Below are 22,125 nucleotides of genomic sequence, written 5' to 3' on the forward strand. Positions count from 1 at the left end.
ATGAGTCCAAAGGAAAGGATCCAAAACCATTTCAAATGTACTTGCTTATAAAGTAAAGGAGGTTTGTGCAAAGGACAAAACGGTATAATTGTTAAAAGAAACCCAAATGACAGTGGCAGGTGTTTACCATTTCAAGGCATGTTTTATATCTATGAATATAAGTATTTAGAACAGGAAGTCCCACAGTTTTAATATGACGTAAAAAGTAAAATCCCTACAATTAACCCCTGCAATTCTAAAAGGGTAAATTTAGTACACACAGGTGTGGCATGAATTGTTGGGGAAAGGAGGGTGGAAAGAAGCCCCATTGCTGGGATCATTGTTGTCTCTTGGGCATTTGAAGTCTCCAGAACATTTTCAAAATCCATTCGCCAATGGATATGAGCAGTTGTGGGCAGGGGCCACCCTTTTTAAAGCTAACCAGAATATCTAATTTATAACTGCTGTTCTGAGGTGGAGACTGAAATATGGATTGTTAATCTCTAGTCTTGTGGTTTTTGCAGTACAGGGAGACCTTCCTCAGGTCTTGAGGTAGCACCATAAATTTATACTCCAGGGCTAATATGTGCAGCCTACTATCCCTGGGATGATATCTCCAAGACCCTTAAAGGAGAATACCTAGTTACTGGATTGCAGTATGTGCCTGCAGTTCTAAAAATCTGTGGAAATGCAAATAGCATCTTCCCTTGTACTGCCCATGGCAGCCATGGGGATCACATGCTCTCACGTTTCTTGAGATCGTGTTGTGTTTCTCTGTTTCATAGTGTTGAAATAGACTTTTCCCCAGCAGAAAAATGAATTTCATTATTGTTTTGCAAGATGGATCTATATGCATGTGTATATTAAGTGCATGCATATATAAAATACATATTTCTACACATTTCTAGAGGCATATACATTGCATTTGGTTATATAATATACCATTGATGACCTTACGCACTAATTACTCCAGATGTTTTTATGTCTACTATGCATATAAAGGAAAAGGTATACACAACTTGTTTGTACTATGGAGGATTAGGGAGACCTAAAACATCTTTTAAAAACCCCAAAATACTACTATTTTAATAGGATAAAATCACTTTACCTTTCTAAATTACTCACCTGGGCTCCTGTGAAATTCAGTAGATCAACAGGTTTTATGCATTTTTTTTGTTTTGCTTTGAGCAATTGGTATTTTACAAACATAAAAGCAAGTGTAGCAAGAAAAAATTTAATTAATTTTAAACATTAATAATTGCCAGTAAAATAGAGTTCATGGTTGCAATTCACATTATGAATTTGGATAAAGTATTTCATATTTGATTTAAACACAAACATAATACCCGTAGATTGCTTTCCCACTTGAAGCCTAACTCTCAAATCTATTTTGTAGACTTTTCAGTTGCTGTATCTCCATAATCAAAACACAACATTTCAAAACCTCTTCATCACATTGTGCGCCCCAGGTAATCTAACACCTGTAGGAAGATTATGAAGTCATTAGTCCTTAATTGCAAAAGGAACCTTTTTATCCAAGAGGTTTGGAAGCACAGCATTTTTCTCCTTGGTTCCTAATGGAAAGCTATATGGCTATTTGCCCAACAGTAAGAATCCTACATGCTTCAGTATGGAAGGATTGTAGCTGACGAGGTGGTTCATGCTTGTGATCCAATACAAATCCAAAGAAGCTGTTCTTTTGTTCTGCTTTAGGCCACCATACATTAGGTCGCCTGCTTATCCCAGCCAGTCTGGGGCTGGCGGACGCCCCATGTTTTCTTCACAGCACCCCAACTATGGCAGCACTCAGGCTCCCATGATGCATCAGCCTGACCAGTACGGGTAGGTAGCCATGTAAACTGGACTTGCTGTGGGATCTTCACAGGGTTTTTTCTCCTAAATGTTATATGCCATTTGGCTATTGAAGACACCCCAGATCAAGTATAATGCTTGCATCTGAAAAGGAATTTGCTTTTTTGTTTTTACTAACTATGTCAGATATGATTTTTAAAAAGACAAACAAAAAACTGCATGTCACCCACACTGCATGGCTTGTGGCATGGCTTTGTTTCCTTCATGCCTGAGAGGGAAATGAAGATCTCCATTGGCTGCAAATAAATTAAATCTTGTGTTTTTCTGCACCGTTACTTGTCCCTTCCTCCATTTTTTTGTCGTTGTTGTCTAGGAGCAGAATCATGAGACACTGAAATTACCATGGCTGTCTTGTTGTTATCATCACATTAAGCTTCTCCCCAAAAATACGCTATGTATTTATGAAACTGATTGCAGAAGCAATGGCAGTAGTTAGTAATGGGGCTTATAAAAGTTTCCATGCTATCATAATTTAAACAATTTATGAAAGGGTGACAGCCTGCTAACACTTCTGCCAAGGGGTTTAAAACTTGAGGTGTCTAGTATGAAATTACCTGAACTACGGGGGATTTTGTTCCAGTTAATTGTGTTTTCATCAGTATTTCCCTACTCTTTTTTTAAAAGATTATGTCACTGTGAAAGTGCTCCCACCATTCAGTTCAAAATTTTCAGAAGTAATACACACCCAGTCAAATTACTGCTATCACTGGCCAACTGGAAAACCCCAAAGTTGCAGTATTCTTCTCTGGATGCAGGGAGACCAGTGAGTCCTGATTTTGCTAACATGAAATATTTAAAAGACTTGTGTGGCACCCCTGAAAAAAAATGAAGCAAACTATTAGGACTCTAACACTGTGGAAGTTTATAGTTCCTTTTACTTAAGATTTCTGATAGTCAAGTTAACATTTTGGTCAGCGTCTACATGCATTTGAACGTAACAGTAAGCAGTGGTTTGGCACTCCAAGCATGAACTGGAACAAGCCCAAGCAAAGCCTTAGGCACATTTGCCCCCCTCGTCTCCTTCCACGTGACTACTAGTGTCTACTTCTGGTTTCACAGAATTTTGGCTTGTTATATATGAATCAGAGACTGTGGTTTGAAACAAATTCTGGGGTGTTAAAACATGCCAGCTACATAACCCGTAATTTGAAGTTGGCTTGTTTTGAAACCGATCAGAGTTTGTTTAAAACTATGATGTTTAGTTTGTACACAACAACAAACCAGGATTCTCTGTAACCAAAAATAAACACATATTTTCCCCAGCTGCATAGAAGGAGGAGGAGGAAAGGCAAAGTTTATGAGCCCAATAATTTGCTTGGGCTTGTTCCAGCTCAAGTACATCGTACTTGTGAGCTGGGCCGTGATAGGTAGTTCTTGTTTTTAAAAACAAAAAACCCTAGAACAACACACTTATAAATGTCACAGAGAGTGAACGCGCACAGTGCTTTTCTACCACATCATTAGTTTTGAAGGGGAAGCCTGTAGTGTTCGAATGTCATTGGCAATTGAAACAAAATACCGATCTTTGGCGCCTTGATTAAAATAAAATAAGAGAGTGCAATCCACCTCCCTCAAAGTTCCTTGGAATGAATGAAGTGTTGAACTTGCTTAAGTGAGTTGGGTGGGAGGTAGTTTTATGAAACGCTTTTGATGGCTTCCAAGTCATATACTAAACTGTAACATGATCCCAGTGTTGAAAGCACAGATTTCGTTTTTTCTAAACCACAAGAAATGCTCTTAGAAATTTAGGAATCTTATTTAGACACAGAAAGCTAGTTTGGCTTTGCTGTGCCAAGTCACATTAAGCAACTGTGTAAAATGAATTTAAATGGCATGCATCAGAGCAAGCTCACTTCTGCTGAGGCAGAAAATCAATGCCTGCTAAGCAGAACTTAAACAATCAAGATCAGGGATTCAATCGGTTATAATATCCTGTATTCTGGTGCAGAATGCTACCCTTCTAATTAAAAAGAAAGGTTAATAGTGCAATCCTAACAATGTCTACTCAGAAGTACTCTTACTGAATTGAGTAGGCCTTACTCCCTGGTAAGGAGGGTTAGGATTGCAGCCTAAGACTTTTAGAAGCAACATCATTCCAACATCTCTACAGAAGAAGTAGTTACCCTCTTGAATGGTAACTATTTTTTGTTTTAATAACCCAGATGGAATATTATGTAGGAACACTATATTCACTACTATTCAGACAAGCCTCTCTCTAGTGTGGTTTGGACTTGGTGCCAAAGAGTAATACCATTCTTGGAGATCAGCAAATAACCCTGAAAAAGCAGGAAGCCATAAAGAGTTAAAGCACTTTCCTTTTCCTTTTTCTTGTTTTTGTCCTGGCCAAGACTTTCAGAAGCTGTATGTTATGGATAAGGAGAGTATGCTCACATGTGACAAATCTCTGCAATTACCATGGAAGGATACAGTGAGTGCACTATAAAAATGAAGGATGGCAACAACAACTGAGCTTCAGACTTCCTCAACGGGTTGGATATGAAGAAGTAATAAAGGCAACAAATAAACTTGGGATTAAATTTTAAGGGGTTTCCAATTTTGAATGTCTCTTGATGGGTGCCCAAGTTGAGACACATGGGCTCTGATAGACGCTGCTGAGCACACACATTGTAGCTTGTAACACTTCGAAAAAGGAGTGTATTTGATGGTGTGTATTTAATAAAGGCCTTCAAGCAGTGGGAGGCTTACATCTTTTGGGGGTCTGTTTGTTGAAATGGAAGGGGGATACAATCTGCCGGCACAAAATGCTATAGCTTTCTCCGTAGCAAATCAGTGAGCACAAAGGGGACACACAGCTTTAGTTCACTTCCTTTGTGTTTATCTTGAAACTGCTAGAGAAGTAAAGGAGGGGGAGAGTTAAAGCCATATGCATTCCTGTGTTAGTTCTTGTTTCCCTGTTTTCTTTTTGAATACAAGGAGACCTAAGAAGAGATTCACAGATTCAGGTATTTATTATTTGTGGTTCTAGCTCACCCTTCACTGCGTGGTCCCAGGGCAGGTTACAAAAAGGTACCATAGACACAAATTTTATTTATTTATAATTAGCGCTGCCTTCCTGCCATCAAGCATAAAGATACATGTCCAAATGTGTCACTGTAGGTAATTTCTGGTAATACGTTAAGTGATTCCACTCCACCAGAAAGTAGCTGCCGGCTATGTTGGATGTCAGGGTATTGCCAAGTGTCTTAAGTGAAATGACTAATGCTTTCTGACACTTGCCTGTATATATAGTAAAATATGCTACATATACAAAAATTGCAGGAATTGGTATGGTATTCAAATATGCAAACCCAGTTTTAAGTGTGAGTAAAACAGATATTCATCACAGTCCAGACTGGACAAATGTAGTATTGCAAAGAATACTATATTTTTTCATATGTCATAGGTTTGGGGGGGCATACAATGACCCAAACTATTGTGCGATGTGATGTGTACAAGAGGAGGTTTTTACAGAAGGAATTTCACTTTACGCCATGCTACCACCACCCCAATTATATTTCAGGCAATTGGTACAAAAATGTTTTAATGTGTATGCTCAGAATGTTGTTTGTTCCTTCTCTTAATAAAGGGGGGGTAGGCACTTCATTTTAAAGTTTGGAAGTACTAGTTGGCTAGTTGAGACATACCAGCAATTAGTGGTCAGGTCACCATGTGAAAACTCATAAGCGTCTGAATATTGCAAATTTTTGTTCAGATGCTGAATGAGGGCTTCTTTTCTCTTTATCTGGAACTTTTTAAAATATTTTTTAATTTTGTGTGCTGCCCTGAGACCTTGGTATATAAATCAATCAAACAAACTTACTAAATGCATGTCAGAAGGGCTCCCTATGGGCACAGTCAAAAACAGCTTCCATGAGAAGCCATCCTTGCATATTACATGGCCAACACTTATATTGGCTGACTCGACTTGCAGGACATAAGGGCCGGAATTTCCCATGCTAGACCCTATATTAGAGCTGTCAATTAATGCTGTTATTTTGTCAAAAGGAAATGCACAGTTGCAAAGAGAATTTATTTGGCCTTTGGATTCCTTGATACTCTACCACCTAAGACACTAAGCCTTGGATAGAGAGGAATCTAAGCTTGCACTAAAGTGTTCCTCTTTGTACACAAAGGTAATGGCTCATTTTGATGTCTGTTGAACATGCAGAACGTTAATCCTTCAGATAGAGCAGGGATTTCCACTGGAAGGTAGATTAAAACATCTCATATTTGAGCAAATGGAACCTCACACTTATCTGGATCTAAGGCTCAGTCTTTCATAGTATCATGAACTGCAATAGACAATAATAATTTTAATTGTGTTATGTTTCAGTTTATTTCATTCTTCGTAAACCCGCTGCATTCTCAGCCTGTACTGCACTATCTGGGTTCAGTAGTGTGTGCACTTATTTGCAATTGAGGTGCATTGAAATAATTGGCCTGGTTTGCATAACTTGCTAAACCAGACTTTGATTTAGTGAAACCCACAGCTACTTGGCTTTTCCCTGGTCCTTTTTGTTGCCCGCCACATTCTGAAGTCCAAGTTTGGTTTAGTGTGTAATCTGAAATAGGGCTCGCTCGTGTTTAATCTCTCTCCACACTAACCACAAACTGTAACCAAGAACAAACTTTGGTTACATCTCATGGTTAGTGAGGAGAGAGATTAACTATGAATCTTGGTTTGGATGATATGCTAAACTGAAGTTTGGCTTGGTGCAGGGGAGGAGTCTTGTGGCTGCAAGTTCCTTTCAGAGCTTGCATCTTCATGTGGTCTCTCTAAGGCAAGGATTGGCTTGGTATGTCATGCATACCAGTGACACTTACTTTTGAGTAAAGCTGACTTTTTATCATGTCAGGCCGTCAGTCTACTTAATGTACCTGATGAAAATCTCTTTATTTGGCGATCACTCGTAGCTGAGTAAGATTGTCTTCCATAAACATGGTTTTAACAGTGTGTCCGTAAGTGACTGTGGAGGCCAGTTCTGGATCCACACATCTTTCCACAATGGGGACGTAGGTTTCTGGGTGGGAATTGATCATGGTGAGGATTTGCCAAGCGTGCCTTCCTCGTAGCACGTTTCTCCCTTTCATCTTGAGTTCAAGCGTATTCAAAGCTGGTAAAGGCTATTCTCCAATTGGAGCGCTCGCAGGCCAGTGTTTCCCAGTTGTCAGTTTTTATACTACATTTTAAAAGATTTGCCTTGAGAGAGTCCTAAAACCTCTTTTGTTGACCACTGGCTATACTCATATATGGCCATCATGTGAATATTACGTTTCTGTGAAGCACTGAGAGAACCTGGGGTGGGTTCTCTTTTGCTGCCTGTGTTACACAGGCCAGTGACCAAAATGGTTATGACTTAACATGGCAGAGTCAATGAAGTGGGGGATATGATTGTTTCTGCTTTGGTGAAGTTCAATTCAGATGATAAAAGGGGGGGACCAAGTAGCATATTTTTTTTGGATTTGTACTACTGTAAATCCAGAATAACTGTTGTTCTTCGTATGGATGGGTTCAGAATATAGGTTCTCTTAGCAATGTAAACTGCATGAGTCTGAATACATATAATCTTTTACATGCAGCTGAGTCCTCCATCAGCATTTTCCAGTGCTATCTCTGTATTTGTAATTCATTTTTCATATTGCTAGTGCTAGCAAAGCATTTTCTCCATATTTCCTCCAGAGCCTTGAGCATGCAAGACTGCTGATGGACTAGGAGCCACTGGCAAGGAAATACAGTTAACAGGCATGATGCATTAAAGTGTCAAGCAGGAGAAAACAGGGCAAAAGATTTCAGAAGTCAAAATGCTTAAGTAAAAAATAATAATTCTTGGTAGGGCTGGATTTCCCCGTAGCAAATTTAAATATTCACACAGAGCATGCTGAACTGCTACTGCATTGTCTGTATGTTTAACCCATTTGATCTTGAAAGCTTGATTTAAAATTATAATAATGTTTAAAAGCACACTCGTGGCATTCACATCTTATACAGCAGAAGGGGTTGAAGCAGCACCATAAATCCTCTTTTTAATTTTATCTCTTCCTGTGTTTTGAAGTCTGGGGTTGGTCTTTGTTTTTAGCCTTCCCTCTGAGCTGAGATATGATGATTTCTCTACTTGCAGCTGCTGTGCATAACAAGAAGGTTAATATTCCCATCCACGTTTGTATATGTATGCAAGCCAGGACATTTGTAGATGTAAGACTGCCAGTTGTGAATTCCCCACAATAAACTAAACTAAGGTAGTGATTTATTTATTTTTCAGCCTCATTTGGAGGAATTGGAAGTGCTATCTTTAGAACAAATCTGACTCACAGTATCGAATTTAGTGTCCTGTGGAACGTTGGTGTAAAACTTTGCCTGCTGGTAATGAAAGAAGCAAGATGTGTGGAGGGTGTTTCATGTTAGGTGCAGCAGCATCCTAATTTCTATAATTAATTACTGTTTTTGTTTTTGTTATGCCCCTACCAGAGCAGCTAGCAACAATATCAAAGCACAGTAAAAGATCACAAAACAATAATTCAGTAACAAATCAGAGATAATACAAAGGACTGTTAGTCATTCCTATTAAAGTGTGCAGCTAGCTACCAGGTCTTACAGTGGTTCTTCCTTTACACTGAATCCTCATCCTAGTATTTTCATATTTAGTGATCCAAGGGATCTTAGTAAATAAAACTGAAATACATCCATTAGTATTGCTTGGATACCCAAGCAATAACTTCCAATCAGAGCAGCTATGTTTCAGCTTCCAAAAACAAATCCCCTTGTAGACTCAGTTGGATGAAATGGAGTTTGCTTCTTGGCCTAAGTGATTGCATAGTGTTACTATGAACTGTTAAACAGCTGCTCCTCTTTGCCTCAAAGCTGGCTTCAATTCATTAATGGGTGGATTGATTCCTGTAGTTGTGACTTTTGAATTAAAGATAAAATATATATCCTAGTTGCTATTTTGTTTTTCAGCTGAACAGCAAGCAAAATTCATGGGATTTTTAATTTTTTTTAATGTAACCCACGCCTTTCCCTTACCAAAAATACCAAACTATTTTCTTCCAGCTGGAACTTTCCTTTCTGTTTCTGGAACATCTCTTTTGTTTTTTCTTTTTCTTTTTGTTTTTTTTTACAGAATACATTATGAAGTTCAAGAAAATGCCATAAGGCAGTTTTAGCACCTAAAAATACATGGAGTTTTAGATATAGCAGCATGATAGCTTATTTTGATTTGTTTTCTATTCTAACAATGTTTTTAAAACATCTTGTTTCAGATTTGTATGCTAGGTAGGAAGGTAATAGTTTTATTTTATTTTTAGCTATAAGCCATAACAAAACAGAAATAACTCTGAATGAGTTGAGCCACAAATTTAGCTCTTAATTTCCTGGCCACTAGCTTAGGCAACTTTATATGAGTTAAGGCAACATGAGGGGCGGGTTGTATGCCAAATTTTGGGCTCTCCCCACCCCCCGCTCCCCAGTGCAGTGTGTGACCCACAGGTTCTGTGTCAAAGTACTCTTGCAGCCCATTTGACATGAAAGGTTAGACTGCCCTGATCTAGAGGAACCCTCCACTTTGTCTTGTGTGTCTTGTAACTAAGGGGGGAAAATAAGTCTGCTCTCTGTTTATATATTACTGTTGTAGTAGTTGTAGCCACTGAAGTATACTGCTAGAACACTGGGTTTGATTGCAGGAAACCTGGGATAAAACCCTTCTTTGTCCATAAAGCTCGCTTGTATGTTCTGTTTTTGAGAGATGGCCTCAGGAGTGCATAGTAGAGGCTTCAATTGAACCCTGAACAGCTAAATGCAGGGCTTCAGCTGGACTCTCCATAAGAACAGGGCTCAGACTTTGTTATTACAGCAGCAGTCATCCTTAGTCTTAGCCTTAAATGGGAGTTGCAGCCCTGTCTTACTAGCTACCTACTCCTTCTGTGAGATGAGCCTCTTTATTTAAATAGAGCAGAGAAGACTGTGGTTCTCTTAACTCTTCTGAGCTGGAGTCCTTCATTCCCTGAAGAAGGGGGATTTGACTCCAGAGTTACTTATGATTTATGATTTATAGCCTCAATCTAACCTGCTTGACGGGATTATTGTGATGCTACCCCTTGCATAGCTGTACAGCAGACCAAACAGCCTGCATTACTAACTACCAAACAAGTGAAAGAATACACAGCTGGGCTGTGTTTCTGCAACTTTTAGGTATTTAGGGTAGCGTTTTCCTTTCCATGTCACTGCATCAATTTTATTGTGTTTGCTGTGTTGGCAGCCAACTAAAATTTACTCTGAAAATATTTGAGTCTTTGACATGCTGGCATGAACAGATCACAAGTGTTTGTATAGGTTTTTTCCAGTGTGCTGAGATCACAGTGGCCAACCACAAACAATGCAATGAATCCATTTGAATTGTATGACTACTGATATGAGAAATAGGACAATGGTAAAAACTCGCAAAAAATGTACATTTCCTTAATGAAAACACTTCTTTAATTCCTTGAGAATTGAATAATAAAAATATGTGCCTGTGAGCTTAGCTTCACATTTCCCTGACTGAACTCACCCCTTGCCTAAACTAAACTAATTTTTCTATAAAAAATGATCAAATAGAAATTATTATTTTTTTTATTTACACTTGAGATGTGCGTTTTCAGAACACACCCTGTTGCTGTTACTATAGGCCAATTGAAATGGTTTTTAAATTCTGAATTTTAAATTGTTGTGACCCGCTCAGGGACCTGCTGGTGGAGGGTATATAATAACAACAATAATAATCTCCTATTATTGTTGTTATCATTATTACTATTATTTTGTGTGGTGCTGGTGATCCATAAATGAACATTCTTGACATTAGATTTGCGACAGTGTTTCACCAAATTTGAACTAGCTTGGTCTGGTTCACCCATCCTATAAGTCAGGAAGCACTGGGTGCTTTGGGAGCAGGGGTAATATCTGGCAGATTCATTACTGTCTGCATTGAAGAGCACATCCCCGTATGCATAATGCTTAGTTCATGCTGCACAGGCAAAGGGAAGGTATTGCTTTGTAGTTTTTGTTTTAAAACTTGTTGTTTTAATCCTGCATTTTATTTATAGCTTGTGACGAAGGGCGGTATATAAATTTAATAAATAAAAATAATAAATATATTTGGATTGTCAGAAGTAGTCTGAGAGAAGCTGCTGTGCCTTATTTATTTTCATTACAACTGCAAATTAGTGCACATTTCTTCGGTGCATGGTCACTAAGCCACCTGCTCCAGGTTAATTCTGTTTACATACTGTCAAGCGTAGCTCTAACTTGAATGTCATAGTAGCATCTACATCTATCACACCTGCTGTCAGGCAAACCAGCTATGGTGCGCCCTAAAGCTTTGATCCTCTTGCAGGCGCAGGAGTTCCCGAAGTGCATACACAGGGCTTCATTTCAGTGTAGTGGGCAGCTTTCCCATGTCCAAAGGGATGTGCACATGCTGCTGTCTCCTCTCTAGCTCAGTGGAAGTGTGCATGCTTTATCTGCATAAGACCAGGTTCAGCCTCCAGCATCTTCAGTTAAAGCATCTCAGGTAGCAGGTATGAGAAAATAACTCTGCATGCAGCCCAAGAGAACTGCTGTGTTAGACAATATTCATTTGATAGATGGCCCAACGGTCTGAGTCTCCATGAGGCAGCTGCATATACATCTGTATCATGAGGAAATATACACAGCCATGCAGGGGCTTCATGAGCGCATTAGAGGGCGCATGTAGCTCCGGCTTCATTGCCTGCTTGCATGCCTGTTCTGATATATTTTAAACTAGCATTCTGTTCTTAAGAAAATCAGTTCTTACAATTCATATTTACTTTCTGATAGCATTGTAGTTAACAGAGTGAGAGTTCGTCCTCTTCTCCTTCTCCGTTCTCTCTCTCTCTTGCACACACTCATAAACTCTTGCACTCCACTGCTTTCTTTGATAGCAATATCTTCCTTGGAAGCTCATGTTGTGGCAAGCAAGTAAAGCCATAGCAAAATTATACGTGCGAGAGAGCGTAAGAGAATCCCAGGAGGAAAATATGTTTGCAGATCTCACCCCCTGAATTGCTCTCATTATAATAGCCCATTTGATGTCAGGGTATGACAGATTATAAGCTTTTTATGGCGAGACCCAGCTCAAGAAAGATTTAAATAAAGTACTTCTGGTTATTGTGCAGGTCAGTGTGTTTAAATAACAACCCTTCAAATCATCCTTTGACATTTAAAAGAGAGAGGAAATATTGTCATGTGGCGGACCTGGCGCAGATAAAGCACAGGGCAATTTGGTCAGTACACTGATTTGTGAGCGCATCCTAACAGTCATTTTCATGGTTTGTAATCAAGTGGGGCGCCCTTGCAGTGTGTCAATGTTTTTCAAAAACACCCCTGCTTAAATGTTAACACAAATTACCCTCTTGAGATGCTGCGATCCAATTCTTTGGTGAAGCTGGCACAAGCTAAACATTTCAAGCAGTAGGACAAGAAAGAGACGGAGCAAATACTATCCTGATAGCTACAGAGAATAACGAAAGTTAAGGCACACATGCAGGCACCAAAAGGTTAGTCTCTGATACTGTACTTCCTTTCAAGAAGTATGTTTTTTAGTTATTATTTTTGACCTTCTGAGTAGCTTAGCTGCTTGATGTGAATTAACTGTGGTCCGACTGTTATAGCTGTCCCAGGATGTAGGTCATGCTGATTTCCTGGCAGCAGTATCACGTGTGGCAATAGGCATGTGCAGGGCAATAGCATCTTCAGAACTCTGTGCACTGTAGGCCCCTATCTTATGTCATCCTAGGATTGCGGTACTTTAGCACATTTCCTCCTTGCACCACTCGAATAATGCAAGGAGTCCTGGACAATGCTGCAGCTACTCCGCATTCCTAGGTTAACCCAGTTTCCAAGAGAGGGTAGCACGAGTGGGGAAAAGCTGAAGCATAGCTTCTTTGCATGTCAGCTAGGTCTTCTCATATTACCTCAGCTGTGTGAATAGGAGCTGGGTGGGCGCAACCCCCACACTGTCAATGTAATATACAAAGGGGACTGTTGACTTGTAATGCAGTGCTGGGGGTGTGCTTGCCAAAGACCCTAGGATGGCACTGGTGACTGGAAATTGGGTTTCTCATAAACAAGTCATGCCAGACAAAACTCGTTTTTTTTATATAGAGAGAGAGTTAAAAGGTTGGAGGAGCAGGGGAATGTACCCAGGAGTAACGTACCTTGATTTCACTAAGGGTTTTGATAGAGTCCCCCATGATATTCTTGGGGAGAAGCTGGTCAAATGTGGGCAGAATGAGGTAACTGTTAGGTGGATTGGTAGCTGGTTGACCTAACTCAAAAGAGTGCTCACTAATGGTTCCTCGTCACCCTGGGGGAAAGTGGCAAGTGGTGTGTTGCAAGGTTCTGTCCTGGACTCGTTGTTGTTAAATGTCTTTATAAACAACTTGGGTGAAGGACTTGAGGGGATGATAAGATGATTTGCAGATGACACTAAGTTGGGATGGGTAGCTAATGCTACAGAATCAGGATTCAATAGGCCTCAGTATTAACATCTTTCAGGTATTATAAGTGAATTTGTTTCCCAGGTGAATGGTTAGGCTTTCATCTGTAAATGCCACAATTGGTTTAGAAACTGGTTTTTAAAATCTCAACAACTAATATTAATTTAACTTCACATACCAATGGAGTTTAGGGTGCAGAAGAGAGACTAAAGGCATATTATCAAGTTCTTTTCAAGCTTTCAGAAAGAGTGGAGCAAATAGCCCTTCAGTTGAAACAGCAGTGACAGAAACATTCCTCCCTTTCTCCCCTTAACTCCAGTAACCAACAAATAATGCTATGACCTTAAGCATATATAAATATATTTAGCACTTGCTGTGCAACATATTTATTGGTGTTTAGTGGCCTGGAGGTTAATCAAAATGAGTCTGGTGATCTCAGCTTCTTTCTTAATGGACTCTACTTCATACTGTAGAATGATCTAGCACGTTTGTCACATTCAGTTATCGTTCTACTCAAAGCAAGAGTACCAGTGAGTCAGAAAGAAAAGATAAAATTCCTTCATGCCCTCAGTCCTGGAAGCTGCCTGTCACAGGCTATGCCATAGGACACTTTAGTCCTCTAGAGCTCTATTGTATCCGAAATCAGATTTTTGCATAAAATACATTGTAGGTCTCTTACCATTTCATGTAAAGGTCCTTCCAGTGCTATTTTTCTAGAAAAATAGGTGCCAGAACTTACCACAAATGCCTCCCTTGTTCTCTTATAATGGCAATGGCACCCACCTGAGAGGTGCCAGAATGGAGTTCTGGTGAGTTCCAGCTGAAAAAAAGCCCTGGGTCCTCCTTCTGTATTGTATGCAGAGTGTGGTATATGCAGTTTATATATAATAGGCATGCAGAAAATACATTAGTACCAAAATCTATATCCAAACTATTGGGCAGGTTAGATTTGGAATTTTACATTGTCAGATGATGTAGATATGTTGAGAGCAGGATTGTAGTTGCCTCATGCCTGGATATTTCTGGTCTTAAGAAGGCCTTAAGTATTTTAACGCTTTTGACTAAATATTAACATGGAAAAGCTCTTCTACCACTTCCTCCTGTATTTTGCCTATGGGAATTGGTGATCTTTCCTCAGCTATTGGGTCTCCTTCATACTCTCACCTGCTGCCAGGCACTCCCAACTAGGATTCTTGTCACTTCCATGCCCATCTTTGAGCTCTGCATTTTGAGCATTTTGCCATCATCCACTCACATCTGGCATGTAGCCACATCTGGCATGTCAGACTCTCAATTTTATCTTATCAGAATAATCAGACATGTCCCTGTACCAGTAGAATCTCTTCCTCTGTGACCTAGTCTTTCTTTCATAGTTGTAATGGGGCCCCTGTTGCTCCTTTTGCCTCCATCTTTGCTAGCACCAGAGCATTGCACATCAAGGTAATACCTGTTGCTGCTACAACAAGAGTAATACTCCTCTTCAAAGCACTGCCCTATACAGCTACCTAGGAACTTCCAGATAAGAGATTGGCTTTGTTCTATAGTAAACTTTGCCAACCTGGTGCCATCCAGAAGACTTTGCCCTCGCAAGTTATCATCTAAAATATCTGGAAGTCCAGGTTGGTGAAGACTGTTCTATACTCACAGGAACCTAACCATAATGTGAATATAGTTGGGAGAGTAGGTCCTGGATTTCCTCTGGGACAGGGGTCTGCTTTTACAGCTTCTAAATTGTATGGGTGACCAATGTGGTTGGAGTTGGCTCAGGGAGAAGTGTGGCCATGCCCTGCTAAGCCATTAAGCTCACTCCATTTTCTTGGACCATTCACTATCAAAAAGGACATTTTATTACTGTGTGTTCAGCACATACCACATTCATGCTTTTAATATATGCCCCAAAATGTAAAATTTAGACATCTATCCTTTAAAAAATTAAAAACAATTTTATTTACCTGTGTGTTACATGACTGATTTATGACAAGGGACTGTTCCTCTGTGCTTTGAAAATCAGTACTTGCACTTTTGAGTTGGACTTGGAAGCAGAAAAGCAGTTAGTGGGGAAAATTTAGCACTGGTAGAGATATGAAGTGAATAAGTTATGCTAATCAAAGTTCTGTCATCTGTAACCGATTGAAGCTCCTGAACCTTTTAAGAGGCAGCCCTACTTTTAATATATTGTAGTTATCCAGTTGGCAGTTTACCAGGACATGGTAATCCAGCAGGCAGATTACCAGGACATGGGTAGGGAGATACTGTGTGCAGTCAGATGTCACACTAAACCATAGTTTAGTGTGACAAGAACAAGCCACAGTGAGCCTCAGGGTTGTGCAGTCTCCCTTTTCTTCTGGCACAGCTGCAAGGAGGACTTTGGGAGCTTTCACTTCAGATTTCTCTTATCTGTTAATGCAGTACCCAAATTGTGTAAGTAGGTTGTGTTAAACTTGTTCTAGCCTTGTACAAATCAGTAGTATTGCTGTCAATAACATGTCCCGTATTTTCTGCTTGTGGTACACTGTAATTTAGGTTGTATTTTTCAAATATTCTTTCTGTGTGTATGTCTGCCTCCTTGGTTTGAACTGGTGAACCCTCCAAATAGAGTACAGAAGATAAAATTGCCTTTATGATGGTCTATTTCAGAATTGTAGTTTCATAATATTATTACACATTGAGTAAAGTTTTGCTTCTCTATTTCTTTCTTTAAATGTGCCTGTGAAATATTGTCCTTTTATATAGATATCCTACCTCCATATCCTGTTTCTTTGACAGGCAGTTTCAGTCTCTTAGCTGAAATAAAAAATTAGGATCACCAGATGAATAAACTTTTCTGCCTTACATGGCGCCCCATTGTTTAAGAAGCAGTCTGGGGGGAGAGATATTCACATAACATATCAACAGTATTAGTATATTCATACTGGAGTAAGCAGGTGCAGCACGTCCCATTTCACCACTCGAGGTGAAACAGGAAGTACCGCCTTGCCCCGCTGCTGCTGCTTCTGCACACGCTACCACATCTACGGCTGGTGAAGAAGCAGTGCCAAGACAATGGGGCAAGCAATATACCTGCAGGCATGAAACTTGGGGGACTTCTGCCACCTGAGGCAGTGGCCTCACCCTGCCTAACAGCCAGGCCAGCTCTGGTAATAAGTTAATGCCTGTGTATTTCTCTTTAAAAGGCTTTTCTGCTATCATGGAGCCTTCCAAGAAGTTCATATTAATCCATTGAAAGCCTTATATACCCGAAAAGCTATTTGCATAAGGGCTGTACAAATGTAACAATAATGTCACATGCTGCTATTGGTAGTTTCCCAACCTGGTTTTCAGCAAATCATAGCTTGCCATTTTATCCAAACAGTCAAATTGTTTGTTGTTCCTGCTTACAAACTATGATTGCAAACTATAGTGTTATTTCCAAAGAGCTACATTGAGTTAACTCAGGCTTCCTCAACCTCAGCCCTCCAGATGTTTTTGGCTTACGACTCCCATGATCCCTAGCTAGCAGGATCAGTGGTCAGGAATGATGGGAATTGTAGTCTCAAAACATCTGGAGGGCCGAGGTTGGGGAAGCCTGAGTTAACCAGATCTGAGTTTACATGAGGATCACTCACCTTTTGATAACAAGCATTTTCAGATACTGTAATGTGTTTTCTGTTTGTGTTTTTGTATGTAAGGTTTGCCTTTACCACACAACTTATTTCAAGTATATAACTATATAGCATTTGTTAATGCAGAACAGGCCTCTTGTTACAGGGCAAGGAGATTGTGTCAACCTAGACTCCTGCTGCATAACAGTTTTGCCTGTGTTTTTAGGACAATTTAAAAGATACAATATTTACATAAGAAAAACTTGATTTCACGACTGTCTTTCAAAGTTATGCCAAGTGGTCCTTTTCTTTTCCCCCCTCCCTTTCTCATTATCCTTTGGAGAATTGCACAACTGTGCATTTTTAATATTTTTCCCTACAAGTCATCACAAGCTTCGTCAGGGGAATGGCATTGTATGTCAGTTGTCTCCTTCATATCAAAAGAAATCCTTTGCCTCTTTACAGAAAATGAGGAAAGTTTGCCTTCCACAGAGCAAAGAACAAAACTGACTTGGAAAGAATTCTCTTTGCTTATGCCACATGTTCTTTACATCTTGGGAAGTTCCCAGGGTATCAAGAACAAATTTAACCTAGTGTTAACTAGAACACATTTTTACCTACTCCAACATTAAAAACAGTAAAAACATAGTTTCCTGTTTATCTCTGAATGTTCAGTTGCAATGTTCACATTGGTACAAGTATTTGGGGGGCGACGGGAATCATGTTGCACATGTTGACTGCATTTACAGAGTAGAAAGAAAAATTGCATATTTATTTTCTCAATCATACATGCAGTCCTATACCCCAGAGGGATATATTGGAATCCTGTGGAACCACATTGTAAACTATTCATCTCCTGCATAATCTTCTGAATTTGGCTATCCAGATAGGAGCAGAACCACTGCAAAGCTTCCCCAATTTAAAAAGGATTCAATGGTTGAGGATACTGAAAAGGGAAATAAACAACATCACCCACCCACTGTCTCTCTCCTAACAAAGGTGATCATACAGGGTGATCCAAGGCAGTCTCAGTGCCAAATCCAGGCCTAAACCTCAACTGAAATGGACCAGAGAATCATCCAAACCCAAAAGAGCCTGGACCTGGAGCTCTTGCCCAGGCAGGGGGCTTTTGCGGTTGGTTTATGATTATTTAGATTTTCCAGGTGCAAATAAGGATTTTTCAGAAGTATCTGCACCACAACCTTTTTTAGGCAGCCTGGGACCACTTCTTCTCATAATAAGGCATTAATCACCTTGGCCCAATCCGTCATCCTGCCCATCCCAGATTTCATAAGCTAGGAAAGGCAAGGATCAAACATGCAAGTGGTTTCACAGATCTGCTCAAACATCTTGTTCACATCCTCAAGCTGCATCAATTGGAACTAATCCAACAATACTGGACCAGATAGCACATTGAACACCTCAAGTCGACCTACCAAAACTCTGGAGTCCAGATCATAGTGGATGCAAGCAAATTTATCGTGCTTTGCAAACAAAATGCAGGAGGCAATTGGTGATTCCAAAATCTTATTAGGACTAGAATGCTATAGACCACCCAGAGAAGCTTTGCTAAACAGAAGTGAAAGTATGTAATGGAGGCAGTGAGAAAACATGTGTTCATCTTTGCTGCCACAGAGTACCATTGAGAATGAGCACATACTAGTGATCAGTTTCATATGTCAGCTTGTGTTCAAGTAATCTCTCCGCTTTCTTCATCATCCTCAACTCTAGGGTATACCATGAAGCTACCCAAGCTTTTCTAAGTGAGGGAGGACATTTGGGAGGGATCATGTCAACCATTCGGGTCATCTCTTCATTCCATAGGAGCATTATTCATTTCAGCCAGGAAATCCCCCAAAGTCCTCTGGAATCCATAAGGATTCATCAAGCTCCAGGGCTGGACCACCCTCATTGTTTTCATTCTTGCAGAGGGGAAAAGTCACTGTCATCCTCAGCAGGTCTGAGCATGACAAAGAAACAGATGTAAGATTCCCCACTCTCAGAACACCCTCTTAACTGTTGGTCTAATCACATTTTGCGACAGCCCATGATGGTAATAAAGTCTTGACCCACCCTAGATCTCATGGCCTTGGTGTGAACATTTATTACCTCCAGGACCAACAGCCTGGAAGGCCTCACCAGAACATTCAGTACCAGCTCTGTCAGCTCACACAAGAAGGCTGCTAGGCAGTGGGATATGTGGTACGCTCACAGAATCCCTAATCTGTTCCATTCACCCAGCACAAGATTCAAACATTCCAGATTTGCAGTTAATTGTATAGGAAACCAGGACAAAGAGAGCCAGTGTGGTGTAGTGGTTAAGAGCGGTGGACTCGTAATCTGGTGAACCGGGTTTGCGTCTCCGCTCCTCCACATGCAGCTGCTGGGTGACCTTGGGCCAGTCACACTTCTTTGAAGTCTCTCAGCCCCACTCACCTCACAGAGTGTTTGTTGTGGGGGAGGAAGGGAAAGGAGATTGTGAGCCGCTTTGAGACTCCTTTGGGTAGTGATAAAGCGGGATATCAAATCCAAGCTCTTCTTCTTCTACTACTGACTTCCTGTTGACTACACAGAAGTTCCCCTTCCCCTTTCCCCTTCTAAATCTTACCTGTTGCTAAACCAACTAGCCAGGTGGGCACAGCTAACTCTGCTTGCCCCCATTCAGGTCCTGGTTATACAGGCCAGGTCAGCCAGTAGTGAATGAGGGAGATCTTATTATAAACTGACCTTGCATTTCAAAGCAGCATCTGAAGACCTGACATCTGGCTGATAGGACAGCCAACACACCTCCAGCTGAAGGAAGGACCAGAAAATGGAGCAGCCCTTAATTGACTGAACCACATATCCCCAACCCAGCTCAACCCTGTCCCCTCAGAGGGCCCTTCTATCTCCACATGATCCAAGTAGAAGATAGGCAGGTGGCACAGCATCTGGGCAGATTGTGTGTTCTTCTTCTCCCTATCCTGCTTGGGATGGGGTGGGGTTATTGGCAGATGTAGACCACGCAAGCATTCGGTAGAAGAGCAAGGAGCGGTATTTCTGTGATTTCATCAAAGACTCCATTAAAACAATTTTGGATTAATGTGTTATAGCTCCACTCAGTTTGTGTAACTGCATCTCTTTCCATTGCTTTTTTATTTTTGTTTCATTGTCTTCATGGCTTGCTTTTGTAGTATGGTAGGCAAAGTGGAATCAAAAGAACTTTTCTTTTTAAGAGCTATCTAGCCCTGGCTTCTTCGTCTTCTTCTACGTATACCAATGGCAAGCACTTCTCTCTCTCTTTCCTGTGCTTCCATCACTTTCTACATGTCAGCAACACAATGACTTGAACCTCATATAATATTAGGCTGTGTCCATTTTAAATTAACATGTATTTTCCATTTAAAGATCTGCATGGTACTTGATTGTAGCTTGGATTGTAGAACGAGCCCCAAAATGTTAATTACTAATTCAGTAATAAGCTCCCAACAAATCGGTCCCCTCCTCATGCAGGCAAAGACTAACTGGCTGCCTCTTCCTTAGGTGTTTGTGAATGCTAAAGTATGAATTCTGTGACTAACCAAAGTGTCCTGTGCAGTAAGAAACATAATAAGAGCTTGTGCACGTGTGTGTGCTTTCTCTTCACTCAGGCAAGGCAGTTTTCCTGTCATCAATCAGAGCGGCATTATGGGATCCAGCTCTCCCTACACCCAGCCAATGAACAACAACTCAAGCCTGATGAACCCTCAAGCTCCTCCTTACAGCATGGCACCTAACATGGTGAACAGTTCCACAGGTAATGGTTGGTAACTTTTCAGGAACGGCTGTTTTTTTCAAGGTAGACACCCTTAAGGCTCCTATTCCATATCCACTTACCTGGGAGTAAGCCCTATTGAACCTGGTGGGACTTACCTCTGAGTACATTAGGTTGTACTGGATGGAGCAAAGGGTTTCTCCTGTGCAGCTGGTTCTGTGTTCCTTAAAACAGGAGTTTCCTGTTATTGTATCAAATCCTGCATATGTTACAGCCTTAGGTTGTCTTCTATTTTTCCTTGAAAATGTGAACATGGCATGTTTGAAAACTGACAGGTCTGAAAGAAGACATGTTTAAAATGTAGTAAGTTTTCTGAGGCTGGTGCAGCTGTAATTAAGCAACATAACTGACATCATCTTAGGTTAGGAACCTGACCAACAAGGTACCAAAAGTCACTCACTGTGTTTAGAATAAAGTATAACTCTCTGGAAGTCCCAGTAATTATGTTCACAAACTGAAATAGACAAAAAAATAGACTTAACAAATAAAATTAACAAAGGGTCTTTTTCCATTTATATTTCTTTGCAGGAATACCATGCCAGGGATCTGTTTGTTGAGGGGATTGTTCAAGTGCTCATTTGCATTTGATGTGGACTCAAACCGTTCTCCCTAGCAGTACATTATTTCTTTTCTCATTCCCATCCCCAACTATTACATTCATGAATATGTTGTAGTGTGCAATTGCATAGTAACTAGATTTCCTTTAATTACATTTAAGTCATACTCCAAATAAGCCCACTGAAATCAATGGACTTTAGTTAGTCATTACTAACAAGACCATTGATTCCAGTGGGACTACTCCGGGTGTGACTTAGTACGATACAGCCATAGAGGGCAAGGCTATCCAACCATGTATTGCTGTGATGGATGGCAAAAAAGTATAATGTGTATGCAAGACAGAGAGAGTAACTGGGTTTAATTGCTGGGTTGCGGATGACTTCTTAACATTATGTCATGATTATTGGAGAGAGGAACCACTGTTACTAACCTGCTTTCTGCAGCAGCACCTTTAGATTTCTTTTTCTTTTTAAGGCAAATCTAGCAATGGCTTCTTGTGCTTATCTGCTCAGGACACCAGTGCCAGCGAAAATGGAGTTCAGTTACCTTTTAAAACAAAACAAATCGGTTGCTGCTCCTGCTTCTTGCAACAGTTTTGGTTCCTCTCTCCTCTCCAGGAGCCCAAAGTAAGGCTAGTGAGCAATCCTTTCCTGCTGCTGCTGCTGCTGCTGCCGCCTCTACTTGGCTGCTGGAGGAAAGAAGCCTATAGTCTTCTCCTAAGTTTCAAAAGGGACAGGGGAGCACTTGAATACAATCATTTCCTCATTAAAAGAATAATGTGAGAACCAGCTGATTCTGTCTTTACTGTTTATAGTGATTCCTCCAAAGTGTTACATGCTGGTAGATATTATT

General features: G+C 40.4%; 1 protein-coding gene across 14 annotated transcripts in view; it reads left to right on the top strand.

Moving 5' to 3' along the window:
• ARID1B (AT-rich interaction domain 1B) overlaps window positions 1–22,125 on the top strand; it is a 358,734-nt gene that overhangs the window by 290,204 nt on the left and 46,405 nt on the right. For 9 of the 14 annotated variants that reach the window (XM_081187405.1, XM_081187413.1, XM_081187415.1 and 6 more), the window contains 2 exons: window positions 1,693–1,821; window positions 20,552–20,697. In XM_081187405.1, coding sequence (XP_081043531.1) covers window positions 1,693–1,821; window positions 20,552–20,697 — 275 coding nt within the window. The remainder of the gene's footprint in view (window positions 1–1,692; window positions 1,822–20,551; window positions 20,698–22,125) is intronic. The other 5 variants (XM_081187414.1, XM_081187418.1, XM_081187416.1 and 2 more) reach the window with 1 other exon arrangement.

This window comes from Podarcis bocagei (genome assembly GCF_964188305.1).
Source record: "Podarcis bocagei genome assembly, chromosome: 3".
NCBI lineage: Eukaryota > Metazoa > Chordata > Lepidosauria > Squamata > Lacertidae > Podarcis > Podarcis bocagei.